This window comes from Eleginops maclovinus, chromosome 15 (genome assembly GCF_036324505.1).
Source record: "Eleginops maclovinus isolate JMC-PN-2008 ecotype Puerto Natales chromosome 15, JC_Emac_rtc_rv5, whole genome shotgun sequence".
In the NCBI taxonomy this organism is placed as follows: Eukaryota; Metazoa; Chordata; class Actinopteri; order Perciformes; family Eleginopidae; genus Eleginops; species Eleginops maclovinus.
In genome coordinates, this window is record NC_086363.1 from 7941324 (window position 1) to 7960246 (window position 18923).

General features: G+C 39.0%; 4 protein-coding genes across 5 annotated transcripts; 3 read left to right on the plus strand and 1 right to left on the minus strand.

Annotated features, from left to right (window-relative positions):
- Positions 1-147: 147 nt before the first annotated feature.
- Positions 148-6923, plus strand: LOC134877366 (flap endonuclease GEN homolog 1). The gene is made up of 13 exons (XM_063902867.1): positions 148-542; positions 1051-1249; positions 1333-1509; positions 1833-1943; positions 2034-2107; positions 2278-2363; positions 2645-2795; positions 3007-3043; positions 3150-3230; positions 3309-3439; positions 3554-3615; positions 4532-4681; positions 5203-6923. Exons 1-13 carry the CDS (start codon positions 382-384, stop codon positions 6540-6542), a joined length of 2760 nt encoding a protein of 919 aa, XP_063758937.1. The 5' UTR covers positions 148-381; the 3' UTR covers positions 6543-6923.
- A 1440-nt stretch (positions 6924-8363) lies between these two features.
- On the plus strand, positions 8364-9137 carry msgn1 (mesogenin 1). The gene has a single exon (XM_063902747.1). The coding sequence runs from the start codon at positions 8373-8375 to the stop codon at positions 8802-8804; it is 432 nt and encodes a 143-aa protein (XP_063758817.1). The 5' UTR covers positions 8364-8372; the 3' UTR covers positions 8805-9137.
- Positions 9138-9991: 854 nt separating this feature from the next.
- On the plus strand, positions 9992-15978 carry si:ch211-51e12.7 (uncharacterized protein LOC336335 homolog). 2 transcript variants are annotated; one of them, XM_063901893.1, is made up of 6 exons: positions 9992-10173; positions 11835-11923; positions 12103-12252; positions 12443-12571; positions 12739-12865; positions 13350-15978. In XM_063901893.1, exons 2-6 carry the CDS (start codon positions 11835-11837, stop codon positions 13506-13508), a joined length of 654 nt encoding a protein of 217 aa, XP_063757963.1. In that variant the 5' UTR covers positions 9992-10173; the 3' UTR covers positions 13509-15978. The 2 variants fall into 2 exon arrangements, with proteins under 2 accessions (XP_063757963.1, XP_063757964.1); XM_063901894.1 differs by having other exon boundaries at positions 15435-15978.
- A 143-nt stretch (positions 15979-16121) lies between these two features.
- mrps10 (mitochondrial ribosomal protein S10) lies at positions 16122-18310 on the minus strand. The gene is made up of 7 exons (XM_063901896.1): positions 18162-18310; positions 17932-17984; positions 17409-17478; positions 17150-17289; positions 16945-17053; positions 16489-16578; positions 16122-16379 (listed from the first exon to the last, which is right to left on the minus strand). Exons 1-7 carry the CDS (start codon positions 18231-18233, stop codon positions 16299-16301), a joined length of 615 nt encoding a protein of 204 aa, XP_063757966.1. The 5' UTR covers positions 18234-18310; the 3' UTR covers positions 16122-16298.
- Between the last annotated feature and the right edge of the window lie 613 nt (positions 18311-18923).

An 18923-nucleotide genomic window follows, 5' to 3' on the forward strand; every position in this document is an offset into this window, starting at 1 on the left:
CAACAAGCGCTTGAATATGACGTTCGTGTTGACCATGTCAGGCGTCGTTCAAATTCGTGGGACTGTTCCCTTTCTTCCTAACTTGTTTTCTAAATTAACACGTACATTAACACTATAAATAATATACGTACTGAATAAAAAACGTGCTAATGATACGTATTTAATTTAAATTCCGAATGTGTATTATTTTTGACGTCGTGTCAATTAAAGAAGCAACAAGGCAGCGTTATACAGCGCTGTTGAACGGTTTGGGACGCGGCCCAACGGCGCCACTGTTTGAAAACTCCGGCTCTTTGTCGTCGTATTTAGTGTGGTTTAACAACTACTTTTTCTACTTATATCCTACTTGTAAAGCAGTTATAAACGTATGTGTTGGTAGTTATGGGGGTTCACGAATTATGGTCTATCGTGGAGCCGGTTCGTGAGTCTGTGCCTCTTTACAGTTTGAGCGGAAAAACACTGGCTGTTGACCTGAGTTTATGGGTGTGCGAGGCCCAGCATGTGCAAGCGATGATGGGGAGAGTAACCAAACCCCACCTGAGGTAAGTGTCACATATATTTTGATTACAGTGGCTCAAAGTGTCAGGACCCACCCTCTAGCGTTTGCCTACAAAATGTCACTCAACGTACCAGCCAGGAAGAGACTCAAAATGACAACAAAAACGCAAAAAACGACAACAAAGTTTAGTTTATAGTGCCGCCCACACCGGTAGTTACTGCAGTAACTGTAATGCAGTTTGTGGTGATGCTGACGCCTTGAGGCATGCATGTGTTATCATGACTGGATGTGCATTAAGTCAATGAAGTCGTATCATCTGAAGTTAAAGCACAGTGTACGGATACTTCATTTAGTCAAAGAGACAACAACAACAACGCTACAAAGAGCGGCAAAACAATGACTTAAAACCACTCCAAGGAAAACACAACCATTATAAAAACACAGCTAACTAACTAGCAAGCTGTGTGACTGGCTAACATTGTTCTTGTTAAAGTTCTCACAGCATTCAAATATTTAAAACCCTATGTTTTTGTCTCTTCTTCCGTGTCCAGGAATTTATTTTTCAGGGTGTCATCTCTCACGCTAATGGGTGTAAAGCTTGTCTTTGTGATGGAAGGAGAAGCCCCTAAAATCAAAGCAGAAACGATGAACAAGAGGACAGAACAGAGATTTGGAGTAACGAAAAAGCCTTCCGGCCCTAAGACTACAACTAACACCAGCAGAGGGCGCTTTAATGCTGTACTCAGAGAGGTTGGTTGTACCTCCACTCTGCTGCATCTTCAAGACTCAGCACTTATAATAAATAAATAAATGTCCTTCTCTAACTTCTGCAGTGTGCAACCATGTTGGACTATTTGGGTGTGGCCTGGGTGACGGCTGCAGGCGAGGCTGAGGCCATGTGTGCCTACCTGGACTCACAGGGCCTGGTGGACGGCTGCATCACTAATGATGGAGACGTCTTCTTGTATGGAGCCCGGACTGTCTACAGGAACTTTAATTTGAACAGTAAAGTATGTTGTTGAAATTAATCTCCATTATCTGGAGAACATAAGCCTCATACTTAGTTATATTTTAATTGTACACAGCTACTTTGCAAAGGATATTGAAGCTGTTGTTTGAAGGTTATATTTTTACATCATGTTGTAGTTACTTGTTGAAGTCATTTAGCATTCAAACATTAATCAGTATTGAAGTGGACTGTTAGCTGCAGCCCCACAACTTTATTTTTAACTATTCAGTATTTTTGCTATTTGCTCCCTATGTATCAACTCTGTATATTATTGTCCTGCTGCAATCAAATATGCACAATATGGTTTCTCACCTTCCCGTCTAGGACCCTCAGGTGGACTGTTACAAGACTTCCAGAGTACACACGGAGTTAAATCTCTCCAGAGAAAATATGGTTGGCCTGGCTGTCTTCCTTGGCTGCGATTATATTCCTAAGGTAGGGAGGGCATGTTTTATCTGACATTTGCATAATCAAAATAACCAACATGAAGATATGTTTACTGTACATTTGTCATTATTCCATAAGGGCATACCAGGTGTTGGAAGAGAGCAATCCCTGAAGCTTATCCAGATGCTGAAAGGACAAACAATTCTGCAGAGGTGGGAAACACATATTATTAACAGCTGATATTTGTTATCACACTGATAGTGCCCAACTGAGCAAGGATGCAGGAAGAAGGGGGTAGGAAGTAAGAAATCGGCAATGGGTCCACACTACACTACTACCCGGACCCAATTTGGCATGACAGCTGTTTCTCTGATCACCTTAGGTTCACCCAGTGGAAGGAGGACAATGCTGGTATGTCTGAGGGAGTTTTAAAGAAGGTTCCTCACTGCAACCTCTGTCGACATCCTGGTGAGTGGTGCCCAGCTTTGAACTCTGACCTCAGTTCGCGATGCTGATAAGAGGTCAAAAGATCGGGGGGGGGTTGTCTCTGAGAGGAAATGTCTCACACATTAAAAGCCATTAAACCTGTCATGTTAAAACATACACGTATGTGAGAGATGGGTTGCTCTGAATATGCTTCTGACTTTAAACCAAAGTTGTAGTAGTGTGTTAGATTTTCAAGTTGTTGTCATCTTTTGCTACTTTAGTGTTTGATCAAGCTTAAATTCTGATTAATTTCCCTTTTTCAGGCTCAGCGAAGGCACATGAACGTAAAGGCTGTGTGCTTTGCGATAGTAAACATTTCTGTCAGCCTCAGGACTTTGACTACCAGTGTCCCTGTGACTGGCACCGCTTTGAAGAAACCCGGCAGGCCTTGTCTTTTGAGGCAAACATCAGGAAGTATGTAACTTTCTATATATACATTTTTTTAAAGAAATTAAAAAAAGGGGAATTGCAAGCAGGACAGTGAAGGCCTTGACATACTAAAATGAAGATCAAGACAAGCAGCTTTTTAGTCAATAAGGATTCAAATGATTCAAAGATCAGATCATTTATTTGTTTATTTTTCAGTGTTGTGTGTAATCTGTAATCTATTTTATTTGTTTTTTAGGAAAACACTGGCAAGCCAACTGTTCCCTTTTACAGAGGTACAGCCAACTTTCACTGCTGGGGTTTATTTGTAATTGTTCTTAAAAGCAGTATCATAATTAACAGTATATGTTTGGTTTTTAATATTTGAATAACATCTTGCAGATCATTAAAGAGTTCCTGATTTCCAAGGACAAGCCTGTGTCAAATTTCAAGAGGAGACAGCCAAACATGATGTTGATACAGGTAATGGGTTGGTTTTAATTACTCGCTCAATTAGTCTCTTCAAACCGAGTTGCATGATAAAGTGTGTATTTTTTTCAGAAATTTGCCTATGACAAGATGGAGTGGCCGAAGCACTACACCAGTGAGAAGGTGTTAGTCATGATGACCTACGCAGAGTTGATGAACAGAAAATATGGAACAGAAATGTCCTCCCAAATCATGCCACTCAGGTAGACCTGTGTTGAATTTCCACTTCTTTAACAAAACTAATATTTAGCCATTGTCATAATGAAAGTTTATTCAGCACATGCATGATTCTTATCTGCATGGTTTTTATACAACAGAATTTTGAAACCAAGGGTGAGGAATGCCATCGCTTGCTTTGAGATCGTCTGGAGAACACCAGGTCAGTTTAAATTCTCATAAGAAATGTTTGCACTATTTTATTTCTCATATTAGAAATGATAGAAAAAAGCCATATTTAGTAAAGAAAACATCCTCTGGGTGGAGTGACTGCTGCAGCGTTAGGTGGAGGTTGGGCAGCGAGGGGCTCGTCCCCGGGTCGTCTGTTAGTGACTTGCTGTGAGGTTGGGTTCAGAGGTGACAGATCACTCACAACAGCCACAAGGTGCTAAACTGGCTTCCTCCCCAGGCTGGGAAATCTGTCATTTCAAAGTCCACTTCACTAACAAGACTTGCCTAAGAAACTCTCAATAAAAATATTTACAATCTTGTCTCCTCTGTATAATTTGAAACAAGTATTTCCCAGAGAACCATTATGTACATATTGTTGATTTATATGTTGGATACCATAAATTGCTGGATATTCTAAATTAGCCATATCTGAAATAATTGGCAGATTGGTAGGTTTATTTGTGATGCATATACATTTAGAAAAATACTTCTATCTAAAAGATAAATAGTTTAAAGACAATAACATCTCTACATTCTAACACATGTATGTTTTGCAAAATCCCTGGAGAAAGGTACAGTTGCATTTAAAATAACATCTTTTTATATTGTTGCCATTTGTATAAAAACATCTGGCAATTAATTGTTTGTATACCTTTCAAAAATAGGATTTTGACAATACAGTACGAAATCATGAATCTCTCTCATGAATCTCTTGTTTTTCCTTTATCTTTTTCCAAAGCCATTGTTAACCTTTTCCTGACGGTAAAGTAAATGAAACATAAGTTAAAATGTGAGTAATAGTTTTTGTTCTGTTGGTTTGTTGACATTTGATGGTTCAATTTTGACTAAGTGCAAGACTAGTCCTATTTAGAGCATTTAGGACCTGACCTTGATGTTTTTTTCCACAGAGCATTACGTGTTTCCTGAAGATCGCCCTGCAGAGGATCAGCACGAGGTGAGGACGGTGGAGGAAGAGTCTCTCTTCCGTGTGGCCTTCCCAGAGGTGGTGGAGAGCTACGTGAGAGACAAAGCTCTGGCTGAACAAAACAAGACCAAGAGTAAGAAAATCACTTATAATATCCACCAGTAGTTTAAAGTAAAATATGTATTCCTGTGAATATTTTCATGCAAAAACCATGTCTGAAAGACATGACATTAGAGTAGTTAAACTTTACATGAGAAAGTAGAGAGCCCCCCCACAGACTTGACAAGCTCCTGATCAAAGACACCTGGAGCTTCCACTTGTTTTTCAAGTCTATTGCAGCCGCTCTGACACCTGAAGATGTAGAGTTTGGCAGCTCCACCGGTTCACACCAAAGGCTTTGATGCAGCCGGGAGGTGTCTGTCCCACAGGCTGCGCTGTCACTTTATGCAGGTTGTATTGTGTGTGCCCCCACTTCCCCCTCCTTCCAGTCATAACTGCAGTTGCTTCACTTCCTAATGTGTAGGAAAACTTGACTTATTATTTATTTATTTATTTTAATATCTTTTCAGCTTACGTTTATAAATTATTCAAAGTGTAATTTGAAATCCTTCCAGTAGTATAACACTGACTTCTCGTCTCAATCTTCTTCTACAGATAAAAAAACAAAGAGTAAAAAGGAGAAGCCATCTGATGTTTCTGATGGTATTTCGGACCTCTTGGCTCAGATGACCCTCCAAAGTTCATCGAACACTGAACCACAAAAGGTGCCTGCTACCCTTTCAATCCCAGATGACCCAGAAGTGGTGGTTTTGGACACTCCAGTGAACCATCAACAGCATCGGAAATCAAAAGAAGACCACAGCAGTTTGGGCGATTGTCCCAGAACTCCTCTGTCTCATGCAGGAAGTGAGGCTGCTGCTTCTCCATCCGTCTCTGCTGCTATTGACGCGCTACACCTGAGTGATATAGACTGGGAGGCTTTGTCTTTCACGTCTTCTCCAACTCCGCACTCTGCTTCAAACCACACCGCTGAGCCCAAACCGAGGGAAAACACAGACAGTGATGTTATAGATGAAGAGACTAAGCTGAAAACCTCAAATGACGTCATAGAAGTAGACTCCAGATCTGAAGTGTGCTTTACAGAGTGTTCTTTAAGGGACAGGCTGCTCATGAAGAACACAGCAAAAGCTATAGACCAGAAGGAGAAACACAATGATGAGATCTCAAAACAACTTAACTATGAGTTGGCCTCTCTTAAAAACATTTCTTCTCGTAAGGCAAACTCAAAACCAAATGGACAGATCCCCAGTAAAGGTAGGAGTGAATTGTTAGGGAAAGGATCGGCTGTAAACAAAAAGGAACCACTCACTGAAAAAAAGCAGAGTGCAACAAATAAAGCAGAAACTCACAGTTCACAATTGAGGCCTATATATAAAGGTAAGACAAAGGACAGCAGCTCCCAAAAGCCTCCACAGAAATATACATTTGTCCGAAAAGCAGTTTCATCATCAACACTCCCCCCACAGAGGTGCAACTCTGACCCAGTTCAAAGTGACAGGAATGCATTGCACACTACCAAGACGAGTGTGTGCATGAGTGTGTGTTTGTCCAGCGAGGAAAGTGATGCAGAGAACAAGCAGGTTGGACCGCAAAGAAAAGCTTATAGCAAGCACATGAACAAGGTGAAGGGCAACGTCCTGTCGGCCATCCCACTGAAACCTAAAACAACCAAACCGACAGCTAAAACAGCTCCCAACATTGCACAGTTTTTGCAGCCAAAAGCTCAGAGCTGCAGTGCAGACATCGAGGCAAACAGCAGACCTGTAGCTACTAAAAGCAAATCTCAGGATGTCCTAGCAGCTCACGTGGACAGTGATGTGTTCCCTCAGACTCCAGGATCACCGGCTGTCATGTTGGACAGTGATGACTCAGTTATTTGTGTTGATAGTCCACTGCCACTGGCAGAGAGACTGAGACTCAAATTCATGAATTGAGCGGCACGATTACAGGATGTAAGATTTTATGTTGAATGTGAAAGTTTGAAATGTTAACCTTCAAAATAGAGATTGATTATAAGAATATTATGCCCACTTTCTAGCTTTTTACAGAAGAGATGCAATAATGTGTCAATTAATGGAAAATAGTTCAGCAAATCTTGATTTTTCAAATAAATCAAAGTGGTCAAATATGAGAATTTGGGGTTTTCATTGTCTTAACATAATAGTAGATTGAATATCTAAGGCCTTTTGATGTCAATTGTGTAATTGTGAATAATTTTGTAAATGTTTTAATGAAATGTATGCTGTTAAAACCGTGGCTGATTATGTGTCCAATGAACAAAGACAATTGTTCAAATAAATATTTGTTTTAATTAAGTATTTGTTGCATCAAAGTTTGCCTTGCTCTTACCGGCCTGTTCCTCTGATCCTGACAGTAGCAGTTATTGTAAGTCAGAGGAAAGGTTGTGGATTAGCACTGCTCTCAATGTAATTCCATGTAACAGCACCACATGTGCTTATTTTCTCCTGCTGCTGTTTGACAAGCTACATGTCACTACACACAGCTAGAGAGGAGGCACAGTGGACGCTGAGCCATTGGTTTTACAACCTGCCAGTGTCGCTCCCCTTGATCATAAGTGAGGCCTTACACACCTTTTCAGACATGAAAGGTCTGGCAGGAGCTTGGTGACAGCTGCATCCTCTGCCCAAATAACAACTCAGACCAAGTACTTGGTCTTAGATCCTGTTTTTACTGAAAATGTAACAGTTTCTTAGGAAAATTCAGCTTGTGTTCCAATGCAGGTCTTATTTCTAAAGTTAAAGCTTGTTCAGGGGTGGGAATTTGTTGTGAATTATATTTACACTTGGCACTTTCTCACATTGAAACAATTGACATATATATATATAAGCTATACTTTATTAATCCCATTTTGTTTTGTTGCAGCATCATATAAAAAAAGTATTGCAAATAATTGGAAATAAAAAATCTGAAAATAAACAATTATACAATACACACACCTCAAAATAGCAGATAACACAAAACTAAAAGTTAAAATATAAAAGTTGACCGTGAATATAAAAACATGTAGACAAATAAAACACTAATGAAAGGCTAAATTACAGCTAAAATAAAGCAGGATATTATTTACATTTAATGTGCAAGGATGGCATATTAAATGTAATATAAATGTAAATGTCTGAAGTTAAACTGTGTGCATTAAAATATAAAACAGCTTCATAAGATAACAAACAATGAACTGTTCAATTATTTTAACCTTAAATTACACCCATTCCAGACCATAATGGTTGCTTATTCTGAATCTTAAGATGCTGTTATATATTTCCAAAAAATGCTTCTGTGAGGCTGTCTTCGTGAGTTAAAAATAGAGTTGTTGTTTTTTTGACTGCTTTACTTCCAGACTGAAGACACACGCAGGCCTGACTTGCCGGAGAGGTGTGAAGCTCTCAGGTGAAACAGCATCCTCTCAATCCTTCATTAGACAAATCACATCAAACTGATAATTGTCGTCGTGAAGACTTTAAAGAGTAATTTCACACAAAAGCGAATCTAATTGTTTTTCTTTCTATCACATTATCCGTCTATTTAGCCTTATTCACACCCCAGTGATAACGAACCTTCTGGAAGGTCGCATTTTGGCACTTGAGGTTTTCTTTGAACTTTTTTTTGCCTGAGCTGTGAACCCATAAAGCTCCGGAGATCTGCTTCTATATAAAACCGCTTTGCGGAAAAATCACATTCACAGAACCTGTCATTCACCCCTGATGTGATCATCGCTGCACGGTCGTCGGGAGGATATTTCGAACATGGACATTGATGTTGTCACAGCTAAAATTCTCTCGGAGTGGAAGAGCCATGAGGGTGCGTTTGGAGAAGACCATGACTCACTTCAGTCAACCTCCCCGGAGTCCTCCATTGACTCCTTGTGCTCTTCCCCGGAGATGTGTTACTCGGGCGGGCATCAGGAGATGAAGGACTTCCCTTACGGATTCCCGGAGCACAGGGCGACTTCCAAAGCGCAGAGGCAGGGCAAGCCCAAGATGTCCACCAAAAGACGCGTGAAGGCCAGCGAGAGGGAGAAGATGAGGATGAGGAGTCTTGCTGAGGCTCTGCACCACCTCCGAGACTACCTGCCGCCGGACTACAGCAAGACAGGCCAACCCCTGACCAAGATACAGACCCTCAAATACACTATAGAATACATCAACAAGCTTTCAGACATCCTGGGCCGCGCGTAACGGACGCAAATTGACTTTTACGCATCAGGTTTACTCTGACCTGGACATTTAATGGAGTTAGTTTTATATATTCAATGAGTAACCCAACATCTCTAAGTTAACTTTATAATTTGATTTCAATTCTCTTGTCCGCCCTTCTCGTGATGTAAATATTCTTTAGTGGGCAAATTACTTTGTATATGAGGCAGTCTTTGTTGGAGATGTTAATTAAATATTTGGAAATATAGTATGCTGTTTGTTTCTATGTGTACATGTTAACCTTTCGTATGAAATGTAGCTTTACTGGTGAAGGTTTTCTCCTATTACCTTGTTTGTGTATCGAGTGAGCAGAGAACTTATAGAAACCTCATCATACTTGTTATATTGTGTTGCTGTCAGTGATAAAGTTCAAGTAGCTGAATTATAGCCTATATTAAAGTTGTGTTGTGTCTGAAACCTAGATAATAATTAGTCTTGTTTTGTTTTTTTTGGTAACTGAAGATGTAAAATTCCTTACTTTCTTTACTTTACATTATATCAGGCTTGATAATACACTGTTAAACATATCCATTAGATACACCATGTATCAAATCCAGGTTACAAGACAGGTATTTAAGTTAACCCATCTGTGCCAAAAGACTGCTTAGCATGAAAAAGGTGAAAAGCCACAACATTGGTTCTAATGGATCTGTTTAGATCCATTAGAATTTGTATTAAAATCTTGCGTCTGTATTTAACAGCAAGACGTTGGCATTTAAATATATACACATGTTTATATATATATTACTAATCACCATATTATGAGTTAGATTCCAGATAGTTGATTGTTCTGATGTGACCAAAGACTTAACATAGTAGGACTATCTTGAGTTATTCTCACTTTTCAGCAAAATGGTTTGACTCATTTAGAAAATGTCTTGAGATTTGTGCATTAGCAAACTTAGAGCAAACACTTTCTCACTCAAAAAATTTAGTAACGTTTCGGTCACAAATGGGTACATTTACAATAAAAAGCCTATCTTTTGAACTTGGCCCAGTTAATTAACTTGAGGATGAGTGGTACAATTAGAACACACGTCAGCCAATTCCTCCAATCAGAAGGCCGAAACATCAAAAACAGGGTGACTGAGAGCAACAAGTAGCCAATCAGACACCAGCATTCCTCCATGTGGGCGTAGCCATCCACATAAATTGTTCCTCACAACAGAATCCAACCTGGGATGGAGTAAAGCCTGTCGTAGCCGCCATTACAAAACGCGAAGGAGCCACAGAAGCTGCAGAACATTTTCTACATTAAAAAAAAAAAATCTAAAATATATATTTATTTTTACTTGCTACTAGGGAAGTTATTTTAATTTTTGAATCTACCTCGCCTGTGTCACCATCTGAAGTAAGTCCCATCTCTGTGTTTCACCAATTCGTTTGAAAATCACAGAAACGCCCCTTTGTGTGCAGGAATAGTTAACGTTTAAATGCAGTCTTGTTATTCGGACTTTTTATTTTGTGTTTTATTTCTAAGGAAGTGGCCGTGCAGTGTTGAATGCCTAGTCTAATACTATTCATAAAAAATACACAGTTTTGGACAAAGTATACTGTCAGGGTCGTCTCTGCGTTGTTTATTCCAGGAATTAGACAGGGCCTTTCCAGCCCTTTGCATTTTAATTAAACCACCTGTGTTAGATAATAGCTCCTGTATGCTGCACAGTATTAAGGAGCATTATTAGAGACTTGAAGTGTATTTGTTCAACAGTGCCCCTCCGATGGTCCTAGCTTAAAATGTAAGAGCTCTAACCGCCTCTAGGATCAGGATAACAATGTTTCCGTGACGCTCGACGTGCCTGTGGCTCTGCAGGCTTATTTACTTTAAAATAACACTGTGATAGAGTGTGTGTGTGTGTGTGTGTGTGTGTGTGTGTGTGAGAGCCTGCATGACATAGTTACTGTCTCCAAAGCTTACACGCATTAATAGTAGTTAATATGAAGGAATCCACAAGTGTCTATATAGGTATCTGTATAGATTTCCACAGACATAGTTGAGGATGGAAGGGTATCAAGAAACTCTCATTTCAATAATTGGGACAAACACAATTCCGTACAGCACAATTCAACAACACCACAAACAGCTTACAAAATCACAATCTGAAACTGAATGATTTTGTTGGCCAGAGTTTGTGAAAAATAATAAATTATCCAAAATGTTTATGTTTTTAGACTTGCAAATAGTTATTTGCTCATGGTGACCTTATCATACCTTTTTTAATAGAGTTTATTCATAATATATATATTTTTTTGAGGGAGTAGTTGTGCACGTATGTTGTGTGTATGGGATTTGCTAAATCTACAACCACAGTAGCAAACACACAGGTAGAAAAACAAGCTACAGGTGCCTTTTTCTGGATTTGGGTTGGTTTCCCCTTCAGGGTATTTTCTTGAAAGTCACTCCTAAAATTGCAAATTCCCTAGATATTTTGAGTGGCAGTTTCCCTGCACAGCAATCTCACTCCTTCCTGTAGCTTTCCCCTATATTTTTCAAAAGTCTATCTGAAATTCACGGTCTAGAAGCCTCACAGATGCTGTATTTTATACTAGTGATCTGGGCTTTGGAACTATTAATAATTTTCCCGCTATCAGCTTTGACTTTGTCCGTGCTTCAAAACTTGTCACCTGCTTCAGTATGAGGCATGCGCAGCGTTTCACACTTGATGATGGAGCAATGCAGGGAATGCAATACTGAGGTTTTATGTTTCCAAGATCTGCTGAGTGACATTTTACAGCCTTGTATCAAAATGTAGAAACACATGCCTTTAATGTATTTTTTGTGTGTGAGGAATATTAACTGACAACATCAAAGAGGTATTGCAAAATGTAGCAAATGGCCATCGCTTGGTTACACAAGTGTAAAACGTGAAAATGCATTTGAATGTAGACATCATTTTCTTGTCTAGGCAGGAGTTGGATATGGTTTTTTAATATACATAACAATGTTTTTTTTAATTAAAGAATAAGCTTGTACAGTGTACTGCATATAAATAGTGACCTTTTTCATTCCAGATGGATGCAGACACAGAACAAAATGTGAGCGGAACTTCCATGATTTCCAAGGATGAATCTCAAAAAACCTTAGTGGACAACAAATTTAGGTAAGTCTCGTGTTTCCTCTCAGCCTCACACTGTATTTATGGAAACATAATGTTTTACATGATTATAAGAAGCTATAATTTACCTCACTACTTTCAGATTTTACACATTTGTGGTTGTCATAACATGACTGCATTTGGACTCGTGGCAGTTTTCCTCACATTTCTTTCTATCCCCTCAGGGGTCGTGGGTTTAAAAGCCGCGGTCGAGGGGGACTGATGAGTCGAGGCAGCATGCGTGGTGGGCGGGGCATGGTAAAAGGGTTTGCTCCAACTGGATACGGGAGAGGTGGAGGGAGAGAAGGAGCCATGAACGGATTTTCACCCATGAGGTACAAACATTGAAACATACTAGGTGGTATACATTACCAAATTACGCTTTTATTCATTAGTAAGTAGTCTGGTTATAAATCATATAAGGGAAACAACTTTTTGTCTTTTAACCCAAAGAATACCTTTGATATGAGCTGTATTAAAATTGCCATGTTATGGATGAGTTGCATTTCCTGTTCTCCCTCTCAGAGGAATGAGGAGGATGCGACCTTACCCAGACCTGAGAGGTCATCGAGGAAGGGGTGGACCAATGGGCATGGGCCCTCCTCCTCCCCCACCTCCCATGCACCTCAGAGGCCCTTTTCCACCCATGCGCAGGTAACCGGCTCAAGCACCATCACATTCCCGGATAGCCTTGGAAAATTAATCAGATACAGGGTTGCTTGTCTAAGAGCCATCCATCTTGTTTTTTCCTCATGTGCATCACTACAACAGGTTTCCTCTGACTGGAAATGTACAAGCGTTTTTTGTTTTGCTGTCTGTAGGCACGGACCCCCTCCACCTCCTCCTCTGGGTCACCCTGCTTTCAGAGGGCCTCCACCACACCCTCGAGGTCGCGGGCATGCTTCCTCCTGGACCTCCACGCCACTTTCATCCCCGAGGCCCAAGAGGGTAAGAGCTGTTTTAGTATTATCATCACACTTACGCTTTGCAAGGTCACAGTTCTCTGCACTTTACTGCACGCTTTAAGATTCCAAAAATAATTAAAATAACATCCGGTGACATTTGAGACAAGCCTAGTTATATTCCTTTATTCTGTGATATGCAGTAAACTGCGAGGGGTTGTGACACAATGTACAGTCCTTTCTGTCTGTTTCCTCTTATACCTCACTATAGCTTAAATTATTCTCTAATAATTACAATTCTCAGTTTGTATATCAAATAGAATATAATTATAGCCCACAAATGTGACTTACTACAATAGTGCATGAAATACTGAAAATACATTGAATTGTATTTAGCCTTTGAAAGGTACACAGTAACAGAGGGGATGACACCCCTGACTGGAATAGTTCAGATGGCTGCTCTTATCAGAGTGTGTCCACTTATTGGCCAGAGCCAAGAATCCAATGTGTGATTTTATCCTTTTACACAGCTACCACAATGGACCAGTCTCTCCTCCGCCTCACCGCCCACCTGGCAGAGGCCAGAGGTGGCCAGGGCCCCCTGGTGGCCGACGCTTTTAACACAGCCTGCCCTAAAAACGATAACCAAACACTTTTTAATGCAGAAGGGGCCTAAAGTGGTGCAGTAAACGCCCCATAGTCATGTGTTACACCACGTTTCTGAGTATTTTCATGACATACTCTGTGGCCAAATGTCTGCATAATGGTATTGTCTACTGGCAAAGAATTAATGTGAAAATAACTAATCACAACATAAAATGCCTCACAACTTTACAATGTAAAGGCATTGTATTATCTATGTTACAGAAATACTGTTAGTACTGTAGGAAGTATTTGACATTGTCAAGAAAAAGCTTAACAGTTTTGAAACCCCTGTTCTCAAAGGGAAGAAATTTGTTAAAGTTCGTTAAATGTTCTGTGGTTCTTGCCTTAAGAAGCTTTCCTGATCCGTAATAAAATATGGGCTGCAATGTATATTTGAAAATTGGGAAAGTTGGGTGAAAAATGAATGAAAGAGTGCACAGCAGCCCTCAAGCACCACTGTAAACTAGCTTAGTACAACTTTACCTCTTAAACCTCACCTTTTGTTACATGGAAATAGTTAAGTATTATAACCTCACTAAGCAGTGGTGTGACTTTTGTTAAACACTTCCACATTTTCCAACTGAAAAGACACTTGTCAAGTATTCATGAGTATTTAATTGTATATCATGAACGTGCAGCTATTTTGAGTTACCAGTATTGCTGTTTAAAGATTCATGTTTGTCTACAGCAAACTATCTTGTAATGACAAAGTGGAAAAGACATTAAATATTATATTGAAAATAGATTTCTAGTAGATTTTATAAAGAAAATTATTATTTGCTTCATTTAAGGACAAGTTACTCTTGACTGTGTTTTTTGAAGTGTTTATAAATACTCTTAACTGTAATTTACCTAACTCTTGTGAACCTGTGAATGTGTTTTAATGAAAACCGTCAAGACATATGAGGTAGTCGTGGAAAATAAAAATAAAAATACACCCAACTTCTCTATTTTTGTTTTTAATTGATCTGTATTATATGGAAAATAATGAATTGCAATGTCAAAACTAGAACTGTACACTGTAACAGTATTTCAGATTTGCAAGTGAACACTTTATCCATTTTAATAAATGCACACTATTATATACCTTTGGAGGACGATTAAGAGCCTTTAACGTAACATTCAGACAGCTGAAACACATTGCAGATATTAACAGACTTGAGATGTGTCTTTAAATTGCGCTTTTAGTAACTTTAAAAATGAACTTATGTTACCTTATGAATTTCACTGGAGGACTCAGAAACGCTCCACTTAAAGCGCCACAGTTCAAATTCAGTGGTAGCATGTCTAAAAGGAGGACATCTGCACAGGATAAACACTCTGATATGGATTTCGTATTTCTGTGCTGCTATGATAATATCTTGGCAATAATTGTAATTTGATTTCAAAGGGATTAGTATATTACATTTAATGTTATTTCAATGCATTATTTCTCCTATACTCCTGTACATTTTAAATATTTAGTTTATAAATATAGAAGTTATAGATGTTTATATTTAGGTTATAGCAAAAAGCAGTTCCAGATGATCAATTTAATGATTACTACTCAGTGATAAATAGACATTTACAAATATTCAGCTACATTTTTTTGTGAATGTGTGTAGCTCCATAGTGTGCTGCTTTTTCTGGTCTATTGAATTTATAAAGATAACACAAACCCCAGCTGTAAAGCAAAGGCCCCATCTTTTGAAGACACATTTATTATTAATACATTTACTGCCAGCGCAACAAAGGACTTTCCATGATTTCTAAATGAAAGCGGGTTTTATTTTCGAAGGCACTCGGAATACGTCAAGTGGTATTTGTCTCTTTCATAAACTAGTCACAACATGTGTTGCCCTCCTCCTGCTCTCTCTCTTTCTTGTCTTCAGCACTTTGAGTACATGTTGCTGCCTCTCCAGTCTCTGCAGTCCCCTCTTGTTTCTCCCTTTGGTTAATTATAACAGCCTGACTGTTGTTGTCTCCTGAAGGGGGGCACACAGTACAGTTTACCTCCCGGGCCACAGGATCCCAGGCCCTCCCTTACATCCGTCCCCTGAGTCACCAGCGGCGTGACACTGAGTTCAGGAACTTCCCTTGGAAAGGTGAGTCTCCTTTTGTGTCTTTATCTCTAAACCCCTTGCTCTGATGCGTTGAGATTCTGTCTTTCAGGAGGGATGTTGAAACCGATGTGCAGCAGTAACAAATTGGGCGAGACCACGATGAATAGTCATTAAAGGTTGTTGTATTTAATTTTTATAATGACTACAATAAATACATTATTGATTTAACAACTAACAGGAAAGTGTATCTGTACTGTCAAATGTTAGCAAGATCAGTGAGACTGTAAGCCCACCTTCAGGTAATGTATGGAGCATACAAGTACTAAGCCTTCTATCTCAGGATAAGTGGGCCATGTAGTATTTATTACTTTAAGCAGAGCATACATATTACATTCTCTCATTTACTTTTGTTTGTTTTGCCCTGAAATATCTTTGTATACCAATAATTCAATAAAAGCAAAAAATAAATGTATGGTCTTCTGGTCTTTTTCTTGTTTCCGACAGAATGTGTTCATCACACAGAATTACAAACCACTCCACTGTGTACAATTGAGGAAAAACAATGTAATATTAATGCAGACTTGCAATTAATTTTAAATAACAGCACACAAGAGGTTAAATAATGTATTTATTGAAAAAACAAAAGTAATTCCACACTGTTTGCAACAGAAGAACAATCAAAACACAACTGACAGTTAATGAAGACTGTTCCATGTTGATGTAATAAATGTTCTTTCCAATTCCTTAACATGTTCAGTTCTGAGAAAACATCCTGTAGGTTGATCAACGATTTCACTGGCTGGGTTTGTCCTCAACGGGTTGCTCCTCCCACATGGGTTCTTTGATGTGATCTGGAACCTTCTCCATGGCTATCTGATAACACCCAAAAGGTTAAAAAAATATGAATTCAGGCTGTTTGAATGCAGAATTAGATTCAGCAGGTGGGATAGTGCCTGTTGCACAACCGACTCTGGTAACTTACCTTTGTCACCTCCATGGCTACACCTTCAGGGAGGTTCCTCTGGATGTATTCAAGGTAAACCTGTGCTGTGCAGCCGGTTAAATTAAACAGCTACAAAACAACAGAAGGGACATCTTAGATTCATGACCAAATTATCACAAACAGGCCAGGAATTTCATCACTTTAGGGGTTAGGGCACTTTGGGGTTGTCCATTTTGTTAGTGGACAAATGCCAAACTAGGGGGAAGAGCCCACATAAATAATAATTGAAGTTAAGGGTTTAGGTTTTGCCTGCCTGTTGAATTGGTAAATCTTCCTTGATAATCCCAACCCTACCATAGGCTAAGGAAATACATGAAGGTTATATAGCTAAAGCCTTTACCTTACTTTATATTCCTGCTGTGAAAACAAACTATTGTGAGGTTTTAATAACGAATGACTGATTGAATAAAACATGCCCTGTTCAGGCTCTGTCACCTCGATGCACCGGTAGTGCGTCCTCATCTCATACTGGACTCTGTGATTTTTGAAGATGTGAATCGACTTCAGGAGAGTCAATCTCTCCATGACCTTGGGAGGTTCATAACTGTGACAGAAGAAAAGAAAGTTCACCAAAAAAGGTCTGCAGTAAAGCTATATTATGATTTTAGTAGCTTAAAAGATATCAGGAGGCTGTACTCACACTTTGTTTTGGGTGACGCCCAGCTCATTGGCTGCCATGGTGGCGAATATCTCATAGCTGTCCAACACGGCTCTGTCATGACCTTTGACCAGCACCTTCACCCTCTGAAACAGTGTGTCGGGCTCTTCTGTGACAGTGATCTGCAGGGAAACAAATGGAAACACAATACATGCATATGATCTCTCTTTTTTGTATTATTTCAACCTTGAGCAGGTAAAACAAAACTGTCTAGGATGAAGGAATTTTACTGATAACTCACTGTTGAAGGTGTTGATGGAAGCACTGTTGATGTGTGGAAGGAAGTGCTGGATGCTAATGGTAGAAGAGACCTGCAGCAACAAAACAGTGAGGAATTCACATTTAACATGTCTTACCACATACAAGCAGATAATTCAGGTCAAGTAATAAAATAAAAAATCTGATTTTGATGTGGAACTAAAAAATGTACACATAGAACAAGGAAATTAATCAGATATCAATAAATAATATCCCTAAGGTTTAAAGAGTAGACAGAATTTGCTTTGAATATGTGAGACTCAAGGTCTGAAAGTCATGTTTGGGCTAGTTCACAATACAAAAAATAGGTGGAAATACTTACTTTAAACAAAGGGTACAAGAAATGTCATTGTCTGCAAACTTAGCAAATAAACACGGGGATATTTTAATGCCTAGTTGATCTTCTTTGCAGACAACAGCTCTAATGCGACATGCACCGATGTTTATTGCAGTTAATCATACACTGCAGGACAACAAACGAGTGGAGAAGTAAAGCTGTAGCTTACCTGATTTTATAACATTGTATGTGAGGTGAACAGGCACCCAAAGCTCTCGGTCCCTGTAAAAACACTTACATTAGTACACATCTAGAAATTACATTTGCTGTATAACCGACCCGACATGCTACAACGGCTGTCATTGACCAAACGGTGAGATCCAATGACTCCTTCTCAAAGGGACACGTTAGTTCATTGTTCCTAGGTGTTGTACAAATAAAAATAGGTTCGTTTCTTACCAAATTTGAGACTCTTCTAAGAACCCTTCCCAGAGAAAATAATTCTCGTTTGAGAGCCATGGGAGCAGCCATGTTTTTGGAGAAGGTGGCACAAAAGGGAAACTACCTCTCTCCAGTGCTGCCCTCCTGTGTTCCGGAGTTTGAACTGAGACAATGTTTACATAAATACAGTTTTTATAGTCTTACACATTTCAATGCAGAGTATCTAGAGAAATGGATGTAGTGATTTAGAAATGTGCAAGCTTGGATATGGTACTTACAAAAAACAAAAGCAGATTAACCATTTTAATGTATTCTATCACAGTCTAAAAAAGAAGTCCAAATGAAAAAAAGTTCATCATGATCAAGATCAAAACCGTAAGTTTTTAAGTATGTGTATGATTTAAAGTAATTTATGGAATTAGGAAATAATCAGGCTATAAGAAGATGTGGTGGACATGTATCACTTACCATAAAGCAGGAAACAAGGAAATGAAAACATTCGCAAACAACCTAATATTACCTGAAAAATGATGGGAAAAGTTGCAATACATTATTAAAACAAACATGAAATGACCAAACTGTTTAAATGACAAATTGCTTATTTTTAAGCATCCAATTGTTGTTTGCAACAATGCAACTGTGTTAATAACCCAATGCTTCAGAAATAATCATTTAAAACATATTGTTATACGTTATTATAAAAGATCACTGATACTCGAATCGTTTCTATAGCTTGACATTGATGTTTAATATGTCTCCACCGTCTATTAAAGATAACAT